The sequence below is a fragment of the Sinohyriopsis cumingii genome, chromosome 9 (assembly GCF_028554795.1).
Source record: "Sinohyriopsis cumingii isolate HCF-2022 chromosome 9, ASM2855479v2, whole genome shotgun sequence".
Classification (NCBI taxonomy): domain Eukaryota; kingdom Metazoa; phylum Mollusca; class Bivalvia; order Unionida; family Unionidae; genus Sinohyriopsis; species Sinohyriopsis cumingii.
Genome location: NC_142969.1, coordinates 89937875 through 89952074, shown reverse-complemented (window position 1 = coordinate 89952074; position 14200 = coordinate 89937875). Strand labels below are relative to the sequence as shown.

The 14200-nt window shown below is 36.3% G+C and overlaps 1 protein-coding gene across 2 annotated transcripts in view; it reads right to left on the bottom strand.

Moving 5' to 3' along the window:
- Positions 1-389: 389 nt before the first annotated feature.
- Positions 390-14200, bottom strand: part of LOC149792216 (DNA topoisomerase 2-binding protein 1-like) — a 167301-nt gene continuing 153490 nt past the window's right edge. For both annotated transcript variants that reach the window (XM_089970739.1, XM_089970741.1), the window contains exon 44: positions 390-2920. In XM_089970739.1, the coding sequence (XP_089826865.1) occupies positions 2830-2920 (91 nt within the window). In that variant the 3' untranslated portion in view covers positions 390-2829. The remainder of the gene's footprint in view (positions 2921-14200) is intronic.

The following is a 14200-nucleotide window of genomic DNA, read 5'->3' as shown; positions in this document are numbered from 1 at the left end:
AACAGAGTGTATTTCCTCACTTTAATCAAAGAATGTATACAGCGGAGAAATTTGGGCATGATGTGATGTCCTACATCATCAGTATCACCTACAGATTGTTTGATCCTTTATTGCTACTGGTCTAACTTTAGTTGAAACATTGGTTTCATGACCTTCAAGTTGTTTTCAAGGTCACATCAAAATATTTACACATGTCAACTAGAATAACTGTTCACTGAACCTGTCACTGTCTGACCATGGTGTGAGATGAAAACATTTTGATCAGATGGATGGATGGAAGAAAGTAAGGAAGTGTACGACTACATTCATGGTACTGTTTTCATGCCAACATTATGCAGGCCAGGCAAGAACTATTTCACACAACATGGGGGAGTCAATAAACACTGCAATTTAGCAACAAATATTTACTCAAAATATACAAGATAAAGATATACACATGATTGATGAATAAAGGACAACAATTGTAACAGCATGCAATAAAGCAAAGACAATTAGATCCAAAATGGTCCTGGAGTCGGTCAAACTACACAATATAATTTTACACTGATGATTCAAATGCATCCTCATGTGGTTGCATCATACTATTTCAGTTTTGAAAAGCTAAAATTTCTTTAAACAAAAACAAGAATAGAACAGTGAATTTTATATGCCTACCTTGTTCACTGAAACTGAATGTCAGCACTAATATCTTTAAAAAAAAACATTTACTGTATCATGGGGTTTTCTTTAAGGCTGCAACATCTACCAGATAAAATATGTACATGGCTTCAATTAACTGAAACAAAACCATTTAATCAAAACCATTTAATCAAGCCAATGGAAACCCATCCTTTCCCTATCTACCTGTTAAGATTCCTAACAGATGACTGCTATTATAATGTGCTTGCCATAAATTGCTCACCGTGTGCGTTTCATTTTATGTACGCGTTTTACTATTTATTATGACAGGATTGGGTATGCACAATGTCTTTGCTGAATATTTCCATAGCATTCACTCACGAGTCATCTCCATAAATAGTCCTATTTTTTATTCTTTTAATAACGTGATGAACAAAACAAGGCAGGACAGCGTTTATAATTTGTTTCCTTTAAGGATTTTACCTCAATAATTTGTGATATGATTTCAGTTAAGAATTTTATACAGATGGCAAGTATGAAAAAAGATTAAGTATAAGATGGTTACATTGGGGCTATCACTTTATGATAGTCTGTAGAAAAAAACAGGTTACAGAAGGACGGTTCTGGGAACTTAATCTATTAACCACGAATCAAAAGGAAAATGTGTCTGAATATTCAACAAAGTCATCTTTGTAAGCACAGACAATAAAAGGTTAAATTTGTACTTACTTTGCTAATTGGTTGATTTAAAATGGCCTACAAAGCCTGCATATCTTTTACAAGTTTAAATTAAAACAATGGCCTAAAAAGCCTGTGTATATTGCTCAAGCTGATATTTAATGTTCCATGCCTATCTAATATAAAAAAAGGCCTTGAGAACCTGCATATGGTGTACAAGTTTATATTTAGCATTCCACGCTTATCTGATAATAAACAATCACATACATAGTCTGATATCAAGTTCTGCTGTGAAATAATGGTCTACAAAGCCTCCATTTCTTGACAGGCATGCTGGTAATGTATTGAACACAGAGTGGCAATAAGAGATCTACAAAAATATGTTGAGGTACCTTTGAGAAAAGTTCCTCCCTACATTAATGAACATTTTCTATTTGACATCAAATCAACATTTATAATCTATAGATATTACATTTCATTTTGGAATCATAGACGCTTCAAAACATGCATCAATATATCATTTGGAATCACAGGCAATCCAAAACATGCATCAAATTTAGCACACACAACTATACCTTTTATTAAGATTTTGCAGGAAGATTTTGAGAATTGTTCTAAAATTAACCCCACACCCCTGATCACTAAGCCATTAATGTAAAGGACAATCTTACTATACATGTGTATTAGGTGTAAATATTCAAATATTCAGACTGATATGGCGTGGTAGGCCACTAAAGTGTGTCTTCAGGCAAAACACATTACTCCAACTGCCTCCAGATGATATAGTCTTTAATGGGTTGATGTACCATAAACTACTGTACCCTAAAAATGGTCATGCAAAGCATACATAAGCTGGGACTGAAATGGCAATTTACATGGTAAGCCTGTAACCTACAATAGGCAGCAGCACATTTCTCAAACTTATCACAATTATATTGCTGAAACTTTTATTCAAAGTCTGTTTTACTCTGCCTACTCTGTTACTCCAATATCTAAAAACCTTGCATCGTCATTAGAGCAAGAAAACTGGGTTACTGGAACCTACCTTTTCAAACAGTGCAATGTACCACAAAATCTGTTTTACGATTTTGCATGCAACAGTGTCACAGATTCGGACGTAAATAAAAAAATAAATATGAAAGGCACCATTGGCACTAAATGTGGCTTGCAATGAAAAGTACTTCCCAAGATCATGTCACTCATGACATTAGAGTATATATATATATATATACACACACACACACACACACACGATTCACAGAAACTGAGCTTAAATCAATAACTTTACAGTATAGACTACATTGTAAAAATAATCTGTCTGAAACATTACACAAAATGGTATGTCTTGGCTATATTATCCAGGTGGGTGTATGAAACGATCCCAAAGTCACATAATTTTTGGTCAAGACAACACTATCCTGACCATTCAAAATGCAACATGGTATGTGTGCATAGATTTGCAAATTCATCAGCAGTTTTCTTTGGAAAGCAATTAAGAACATAAAATCCATTTTTTGTAAAACAATCAGTCCATCATCTTTGCCTTGTTCTTTTTACTTTGCCGCTTTCTTCGGAGGCAGGAGTGTTTCTTCTTTTACGGCCTGGAGGTTTTTCCGTCTGTATACTAGAAACAGAAAAAGATTCAAAGTTTAAAAAGTCTTTGAAGACATCTTGTTGAGGTGGACCTTTGGCAGGCATTTTGTCTAAGTTGTACTTTGACAGGCATTGTGGTTGTTAGCTTTTGTAAAATTAATGCTCGACTCTGAATTATATAATCATTAAGTTATGACATCATTGATATGACATCACCTTTTACCTGGGTGTATTATAGTGCTATGGACTCTAGGAAAGATTTGATTGAAAAAGATGAGGTTGCAACTTCTATTAAATAATAAACAAGAAAACTTTTAATACAATTTTAACAACTGCAAGAATACTTCCGTGAAATAATATGACAAAGTAAATGAAATGTATACTTGATAGTTGGAAATTGCAATGAAAAACATTCATTCAAAAACATAAATCTTTTTGATATTCGATCTTCAACTTTAGAAATTTGATTAATTTTTAATTACTCATTCCGCTGCCGTTTTACACACAATTAGTGACAGGTTTCATTCGACCCTTGCTGTTCTATTTAAAGACCTTTTCTTGTAGATGTATATTCAACTAAGTGTATAGTAAGAAAATACATAACATATACATTTTTGAATATATATTTTCAATTGCTTGAACCTGTAATTATGTAAAAATATTGAGAAATTAACTATCCTAAGATTTTACCAACATCATACTTAATTACAAATTAATAACAAAAATACATGTACTGCTAAACATTATGTCTTACTGTAAATTACTGATTATCCCCAGACTCATGGGGAGACATAAATTCTGTTTAGATAATTGGCTGACTTGAAAATTTCATACAGTAGTCTCTCACCATAAGGTGCTTTAGACTAACAATGTCCCTCATCATATGGTGCCTCAGAAAACAACACTCTCACTGTAAGTACAACTATGCCCTCACTGTAAGGTCTTAGGATAACACTCCCTCGCCATAAGATGCACAAAATATGATATTGTTCCTCACCATCCTAACACTTTACGATGACACTATATACTATAGCTCTTCATCACAGATGTCACAGGATAACATAGGAACCTCACAACAACAGTCCCTGATCATAATAAACCCCAGCAAATGTCCCTCACAGTAACATGCCTTAATATAACATGCCTTAGTAAAACAATACCTCACCATAACATGCCTTAGTAAAACACTGTCCCTCACTATAACATGCCTTATTATAACACTGTCCCCTACCATAACATGCCTTAGTATAACAGTCCCTTGCCATAACAGGCCTTAATATAACAGTCTCTTGACTTAATATGCCTTAGAATAATACTTCCCCTGCCATAACATGCCTTAGTATAACACTGTCTCTCAACATAAAATGCCTCTGTATAACTGTCCATTGCCATAAGATGCCTTAGTATAACAGTCCTTTGGCATAACATGCCTTAGTATAACAGTCCTTTGCCATAACATGCCTTAGTATAACAGTCCCTTGCCATAAAATGCCTTGGTATAACACTGTCTCTCACCATAAAATGTCTCTGTGTAACTGTCCCTTGCCATAAGATGCCTTAGTACAACAGTTCCTTGACTTAAAATGCCTTAGAATAACACTTCCCCATGCCATAACATGCCTTAGTATAACACTGTCTCTCACCATAAAATGCCTCTGTATAACTGTCCCTTGCCATAAGATGTCTTAGTATAACAGTCCCTTGACTTAAAATGCCTTAGTATAACAGTCCTTTGCCATAACATGCCTTAGTATAATAGTCCTTTGCCATAACATGCCTTAGTATAACAGTCCCTTGCCATAAAATGCCTTAGTATAACACTGTCTCTCACCATAAAATGTCTCTGTGTAACTGTCCCTTGCCATAAGATGCCTTAGTACAACAGTCCCTTGACTTAAAATGCCTTAGAATAACACTTCCCCATGCCATAACATGCCTTAGTATAACACCATCTCTCACCATAAAATGTCTCTGTATAACTGCCCTTTGCCATAATATGCTTTGTATAACATTGTCCCTCACCAAACATGCCTTAGTATAACAGTCCCTCATTATAACATGCCTTAATATAAGTCCCCCACTGTAACATGCCTTAGTATAACAGTCCCTCACCTTAACATGTCTTAGTGTAACACTGTCCCTCACTATAACATGCCTTATTATAACAGTCTCTCATCATAACATGCCTTAGTATAACAGTCCCTCACCTTAACATGTCTTAGTGTAACACTGTCCCTCACTATAACATGCCTTATTATAACAGTCTCTCATCATAACATGCCTTAGTATAAGAGTCCTTTGCAATAACATGCCTTAGTATAATGCTGTCCCTCATCAAACATGTCTTAGTATAACAGTCCCTCACCATAGCATGCCCTAGCATAACAGTTCCTTGTCATAACATGCCTTTGTACAACAGTCCCTTGCCATAGCATGCCTTAGTATAACATGTCCCTCACCATAACATGCCTTAGTATAACATGTCCCTTGCCATAACATGCCTTAGTATAACATGTCCCTTGCCATAACATGCCTTAGTATAACAAGTCCCTTGCCATAACATGTCCCTCACCATAACATGCCTTAGCATAACACAGTCCCTTGCCATATTTTGCCTTAGTATAACAGTGTTGCCCACTATAAAGTGCCTTAGTAAAACAGTCCCTCACAATAACATCCCCAAGTATAACACTCTCCCTTGCCGTAACAAGCCTTAATATAACAATGTCCCTTTCTATTAGTGCCTCAGTATAACCCCATCCCCTGCCATAACATGCCTTATTATAACTCCATCCCTCACCATAACAAGCCTTACTGGTAGTATCACATTGCCCCTCATCAAAACATGACTTTGTATAACCATGGGTCCCACACTTTTTCAAAGATAAATTTCCAGGGTTTTTCCAGGATGAAATTAATTTTTTCAAGGTTCACATATGACAATTACTGAATGGAATTAAAAAACATTTTAGCTTATAAAACATGCATTCTTTAAAATCAAAGATGTTTCTATTTCAAGAATGCCAAAGCATCAAAGTCAGAAAAGATGATTATGCACTAAAATACAAAATGTATCATTTGAAACAAGTGTGACACCTGTATATTCTTGTAAATTGGCATGTAAAGTCATTTCACTCTACAGAATAAAAATTCAAACTTTACTTTGCTGACCTGCATTATGTTGGTACAAAGAAAAAGCAAAATGAACATAAATTAGTTTTTGCTTCCTTTCATTACATTCTAAACAAATCAGAATAATCAGTTGTAAATCGAGATAACAATCTATATGCATGTTATACAAAATAAACATTTCCTATCAAAGTATGATAAAAACAACAAAATGGAAAGTATTAGAATTTTATCTTGTAAAGAAAAAAGTTTAAACCCTGAATTAATCTGTGCCAATAAAACTCAAAACACGATTGTTCAAAGAACCTAAAATCTTTAAGACAATTTGGTTCAAGTCCATGATATAAAAAATCATTTACAAAAGGGTTAATTTAAACTTTGACAAAAATACCTTCAAAATTATATACTACTGTATAAACAATGATAGAATTAACTGTAAACAAGGATGGACTTTTCTGTAAAATCAACATGTCTGCTTGTAATATGATAAACCAGTCCCCTAAACCAGTCCCAAAACCTGTATTCATATTCACAGGAACTAGTATTGTTTTGAGTTATTTAATATCGGGGATGACAATTTCCAATTTTTTTTCTGGGACCTAAATAAGATTCGAAACCAATGATTCAAGCTACATGTCGCAGTGTAATAGTTTAGCACTAGAGTTCAGCTCTGAGATTGTACAGTTTGGACTACAAATTTTACTTAAAGCGAATGGCAGTCTGTTTTCTAATCAGGATTTCCTCCAAATATTCCCATCACATATTTCCCATTTGGACATTTAGTTTGGGAAGTGGGGTCAGAGCAATTGCCAATCGAAAAATTGGAATTTGCTGCCACAGTGCAGCAGCGGCATTAGGCAGTCGCTTACGAGTGCACCTAACAAACTCAAGTTATGTTAGATTGAGTCATACCTGCATGAAATCTATATGAAAATTATTTACTTTCTTAGAAATGGCAAGTGTTATAAACATTATGTCTTTAATCCACTGACAGACTAGATGATATTACAGTATAGATGAAACCTGACCCGGTACTCGCCATTTGCATTATTAGTCACATGACTACACAAATATCAGACTACAACATCGAAGTCCAATAGTCAAGTGAAATTAACAGTAAACTCCTACTGTTGTACAAGAATTCTAATTTATTATACGAAAGTCAGATACTTTTTATAAAAACTATAAGGAACATATAATTCTTAAAGTTTTCATTTCAAGAACAACCAGAAACCTGTTGCTGTCACCCCAATCTAGACAGTCAGATTCATCAAGGAGAAAGTACATGTCAAATTGTTAGTCTTGTGATACAATAAAAAATGTGTCATTGTTCTTGGAATAAATATATAGAGAATTTTTTTTGTTTTGTCTTTTGTTCTTTTTATTACAAAAAATATGTGACTTTAATTGAATATTTTTATTGTTTCCTACAACATTTGAAATGGGTTATTATTCATATCACGTGACTACTGGATCTATGATGTCATGAACATGTGGGTTACTAGAATTGTGTACTTGTGCTGCAGGCAATCCAAATCGCAAGTACCAGGTAATATTTCATCAACACTGTAGTTTCATCTTGTCTGTCAGCAGATATAAGACATAATGATGTAAAACTAGCAATTTTGGAGAAAATAAATCATTTTCATATAGATTTCATGCAGGTATGACTCAATGTAAGAGCTTTTAAGTTTGCTAGGACATCAAGTAAGCGGCTATGCTTTTCCTCCGCCATGTTGGCTTCTAGTGATGATAGACTGGTTTTCCGACTTCTACATAAGAAATCTAATTAACTAAACATTTGGATTGGCTCAACAAATATGTTTTTGGCAAGCACCTAATACTGCAACCTCCAAATATTCTGGTCAGAGCTCGATAAATTTAATTCATGATCAATTCAGTTATGATTCATTTATGTAATTGTTTTTTTGTTGTCAACTGCTGGTGAAAAATTCCCGTGTTTCTACCAACTTTCATCGATATCTGCAAAATTCAAGGACTTTTCATGGTTGGGAAAAAAATTATCATTTCTCCTGACTTTTTTCTTGATTTCCCGTAGTGTGGGAATCCTGTACAACACAGTCCCTCACCATAACATGCATAAGTATAACAGTGTCCCTCATCAAAACATGCCTAGGTATCACTCTCTGTATTTATAAAGTGCCCTAGCATAACATTGTCACTGTAACATGCATTAGTATAACACTGTACCTCACCGTAACATGCATTAGTATAACACTGTCCCTCACCATAAACTGCCTCAGTATAACACTGTCCCTCACCATAACATGCATTAATATAACACTGTCCATCACCATAACATGCATTAGTATAACACTGTCCCTCACCATAAACATGCATTAATATAACACCGTCCCTCACCATAAACTGCCTCAGTATAACACTGTCCCTCACCATAAATATGCATTAATATAACACTGTCCCTCACCATAAACATGCATTAATATAACACTGTCCCTCACCATAACATGCATTAGTATAACACTGTCCCTCACCATAAATACGCATTAATAAAACACTGTCCCTCACCGTAAACTGCCTCAGTATAACAGTCCCTCATCATAAACATGCATTAATATAACACTGTCCCTCACCATAAACTGTCTCAGTATAACAGTCCCTCACCGTAACATGCATTAGTATAACATTGTCCCTCACCGTAACATGCATTAATATAACACTGTTCCTCACCATAACATGCATTAATATAACACTGTCCCTCACCATAAACATGCATTAATATAACACTGTCCCTCACCATAAACTGCCTCAGTATAACACTGTCCCTCACCGTAACATGCATTAGTATAAAACTGTCCCTCACCATAAACTGCCTCAGTATAACAGTCCCTCACTGCAACATGCATTAGTATAACACTGTCCCTCACTATAACATGCATTAGTATAACACTGTCCCTCACCATAAACTGCCTCAGTATAACACTGTCCCTCACCGTAACATGCATTAATATAACACCGTCCCTCACCATAAACTGCGTAAGTATATCATTGTCTCTCACCATAATGTGCCTTAGTATAACAATGTTCTTCACCATAACATGCCTTAGTATAACAGTCCCTCAAAATGACATGCCTTAGTATAAGTCACTTGCATTAACAAGACAGTATAACACTGTCCCTTACCATAACATGCCTTAGTAAAACAGTCCCTCAAAATAACTCGCCTTAGTATAACATTGACCCTAACCATAAAGTGCCTCAGGATAACACTGTCCCTTGCCAAAAAGTGCCTCTGCATAACAATATCCCTCACCATAACATGCCTTAGTATAACATCCTCCCTCACTATAGTAATTTCCCTCACCATAAGGTGCCTCAGCAGAACACTGTCCCTTGCCATAAGGTTCTTCAGTATAGCAAATTCACACACCATAGTGCCTAAGTATAATACAATCCCTCATTAATAGGTGCCTCTGTATGACAATACCATACCATAATTTACTTTAATATAACATAATACCTCACCATAATTTACCATAATATAACATGGTCCTTTGCAATAAAGTTTCTCAGTATAACTGTCTTTCACCATAATACACCTCAGTGTAACACTTTCCATCACCATAACTTCATAAGGCATCTGAGTATAACATGGTCCCACACCATAAGGGGCCATAAGATAACATGGTCCTTTGCAATAAAGTTTCTCAGTATAACTTTCTTTCCCCAAAACGTGCCTCAGTATAACACTTTCCATCACCATAATATGCCTCAGTATAACACTTTCCATCACCATAATGCATCTGAGTATAACATGGTCCCACACCATAAGGGGCCATAAGATAACAGGGTCCCTTTTTAAGGGGAAGCTGAAGGATCCCATTATGTGATGGAACAGTAATATTATGTTAACATAGGAGAACCTTGAAACTCAAACATCTGTTGCTGAGAAACTCAGCAATATTCAAATAATGTCTCAGTGTAAAGCCCCCAGCACTTTGAAATTTTGAAATTCTATTTACGCTTTTCTTGATGTTATATAGGTATCACTTTTTGGGCAGTCACAGCAGTGTCAATATTAAATGTTTGTATTCTACATTTCAAGTGGTCACAGCAGTGTCACCATTCAATGTTTGCATTCTACATTTCAAGAGGTCTCAGCAGTGTCAATATTAAATGTTTGTTTTCTACATTTCAAGTGGTCACACCAGTGTCAATATTAAATTTTTGTATTCTATATTTCAAGTGATCACAGCAGTGTCACCATTCAATGTTTGTATTCTACATTTCAAGAGGTCTCAGCAGTGTCAATATTAAATGTTTGTTTTCTACATTTCAAGTGGTCACACCAGTGTCAATATTAAATGTTTGTATTCTATATTTCAAGTGGTCACAGCAGTGTCACCATTCAATGTTTGTATTATACATTTCAAGAGGTCTCAGCAGTGTCAATATTAAATATTTGCATTCTATACTTCACGAGGTCACAGCAGTGTCATCATTAAATGTTTATATTATACTTTGTGTGAAAGTTTTTGCAGGTCAGATACTAGAAGGGGAGGTATACACTACTGCAGGGACACACATGAGACGACCTATTCTGCAAAATGTTTGTACTGACTATTATGTATATTTAACTTATATTGTGTCCTTTACTTTGTCTGTGATTGAGAGTTGTGGATAGAGTTTTTGCATACTTGACTTCTGTCATGATTGTGATTGAGGGTTGTGGACCAAATTTTTGCATACCTGACTTTTGGCATGATTATAAGTGGTAAACAAGATGCTTACTAGAATATGAGTTCAACAGTTAGTGGACTTTTCCATGGAAATGATTAGTTTCCCAGAACATTCTACTGAAACATAGGTCAAGTGAAATATGTATAAATTAAAGTATGGTAAACCATTATTCATTTCTGTTTTAAGATCAGTCTATGGAATAATTTACAGCTGTATTCAGATATAGTTTAAGAAGAATTATTTATTTAAATGATTCAGTGGAATTACAAAGTGCTCACTGACTTCTTGGACTAAGACACTACTATTGGAATATTGAGAACTCATTAAAATACATTTTGGATTGTATCACTGTGGTACTTTAGAACATTCAAAACTGTTGGAATCTGTTTGGAAAATTCTATACTTTTGGACTTGTGATAGGACATTTAGGATTATTTGGTGTTTCATTAACAATACTGAGCAGCAGGGGAGTTGTACAGACCAGACGTTCCAGACCAAATAAAGCTTCCTACGAGAACTTTCTCCGTAGAAGCCTCAGATTTCAAAAATAAGCCTTCCCACGAAAATTAATTTGCGTAAATTCAACCCCGATTGCAATTTTTTGTGTGCAAAATCAATGATTCTGGACAAGGAAAAAAAGGGGGGGGGGAATTTATTCTGGTGTCGACGAAGTTTGCAAAGTTTGGCTGCAAGTCTCATGAATAAAATTGATCAAGACCGATTCGATATCTACTACGCGGATCATGAAGGTTAATCGTGATAAAACCATGCGGTGTTGCCTGGGCGCGGCTGAAGAAAATTTTGAATTTGTTTATGTCCATATCGCCGTTGCACCAAGTCTGATGAATATTTCTCAACGTGTGAGTATCAACGCCATTGAAAACCGACAAAATATTACAATTGTCCCTAATTACCTTTGGAATTTGCGTATATCGCTGCGTCACGTAAATCACATCGGTGTTCTTGTGTCGGCCACGCGAGAATATCCTAGCCGGATTAGTTTGCTTATCCAGCATAACATCATCGAATACGACAAGATTATTAACATCGCCATCTAAATTTTCCACGGATGGAGTTTCATTGATGTCTGTGATGAATTCGATCGTGCCTTCGTCGGTATTGTCGCTGAATTCCTTTAGTACCTGATAACAACGCTGATCATCAACGGACGGTGCAACCAAATACAATTTGTCCCATTTTAGCCATCGCATTATCAAATTTAGCAACAACTGCGTCTTTCCAGAACCAGACGGACCAATAATTATCATCCTAATCGAATTTGGTAACACCGCGTTGTGTTTCACCTGCTCGCGTCGCTTCGTGGCTGAAAAATCAATTACATTCATGTTACTAGAATATATGGATCTATATTGTGTTAAATGTCGCACGCGCACAGCTACGATAAATCCAACCGAAATCGTCACACGCAATAACAGGAACGCAATTGCAGGAGAATGCGAAGTTTGTAAGACGCGCAAATTCAGATTTGTAAAAAAAAAAATAGAAGAACCGGAGGAGACATTACCGCCTCCATGAAAAATCTACCCGGGTTGCCCTGGGCGAAATATCCCGGAGAGAAGCATCTACCAGGATACAATTACTGCGGACCTGGTACGAGGCTCGATATAAGACTCAACGATAATAATCAACCAAATCCCGGCGAAGATCCAGTAAACGCCATCGATAACGCGTGTTACTATCACGATCTTGCGTATCGTAGCGGGGATTTACAACAAAGACATCTCGCTGATATTAGGTTAATTCATGCAATAGACGCGATTCCTGATAAAAGTTTCAAAGAAAAATTGGCAACTTGGTTGATAAAAGGCGCAATGAAAGGTAAATTAGTATTCGGTGCTGGTAAATAATAATGGAGCAGATATATTATTCTCCGCGAGGATTCTGGCGAGGAAAATCAGCAATTGCCAAACTCGCCAAGGCAGCAAAAGTAAAACAATCCGTTGCTGAATCGTGGCTATCGAAACAGGCAGTCTGGCAAATTTATCTTCCTCCGCCTAAGAAAATACCATATGCAAGTTTCACCGTCAGTGTCCCTAATGAAGTCCATCAGGCTGATTTAATGTTTCTTCCTTACGATACCGTCGACGGAGTCACATATAAATATGTCTTGACAGTCGTTGATATTGCTAGCAGATACAAGGAAGCGGAACCGTTATCGAATAAAACAGCAACGGAAATTTCAAAGGCGTTTAGCGAAATTTATTCACGATCTCCATTAACATGGCCGAAGCTTCTACAGGTTGATCCAGGTCGAGAATTTCTCGGCGCGGTTACTTCATTGATGAAAAAGAATAATGTTAAAATCCGTCGCGGTATTGTAGGTGTTCATCACAATCAAGCTATCGTTGAGAGATTCAACAAAACGCTCGCAGAACGATTATTCGGATATCAATACGCGCGTGAATTTATTCAAGATAATCGATCTCATGATTGGGTATCGAGGTTGCCTCATGTGATTAACGCACTAAATAACGAGACAACGAGAACAATAGCAATGAAACCTGCAATTGCAATTACAAAACCAAATATACCCCTAAAGCGAGATTCCGTAATTCCGCCTGTATTAGGTAGCGTCACGGTCAGGTACTTATATAAAGAAGGCGAGGCCGAAGGAGGAAGAAAAAGAGCAACTGATCCAAATTGGAGCGTTACAACACACAAAATATCAGCCGTAACAAGATCATCGGGAAGACCAGCAATTTATTTCCTAGATTCGCTAGCGCCACAACGCGGATTTACCAAGGAGGAATTACAAATAATACCGAAAGATACTCAACTACCGCCGGCGTCATTAATGTGAAACCGAATTCTACCTAACTGAGATAATTTTCTTACTCTCGACACGGCTAAATAAACTAAATTTGACCAGGAAATTCTATCATCGACAATCCAAACTTGGCCATCCACGGTTAATCCCTGCGATGAATGTATCGTTGTTGCATATCCAAGTTTCCATGGCGATCTTTCTGCGTTTATCGCGTCATTAACAAGATTAATATCAACAAGAATAATATCGTTCAGTACCAAGATCTTTTCCTCTCCGCAGGGTAAAGTAACACTGATATTTTGTTTTCTGGTATCAGCGGGCCTGTAACACAACGGCACCTGCAATGTTGTAAATTTATCGCAATGCAGTTTGAATAACATTTCCTGAATAGTATCGCGAACAATTTTTCTGCTAGCAACAATCAAATGATCGGGACGCCACAAATTTAGAAAAATATCCATCGGAGTCTCGTCGATTATTTTTCTCATCACATCGCATTGAATTTTATTCGGTTGTAATCGAATTGTTTTTTTGAATTCGGTCAGTAAAATATCATCGGATCTATAATCGGCGTCGATTTCCTCATAATAGTCAACGAAATTCCTGAGCCATTCGTGAGGAGATTCACCATCAATCGGATCAGGCTGGCCATGATCTCCGCACATTATCACG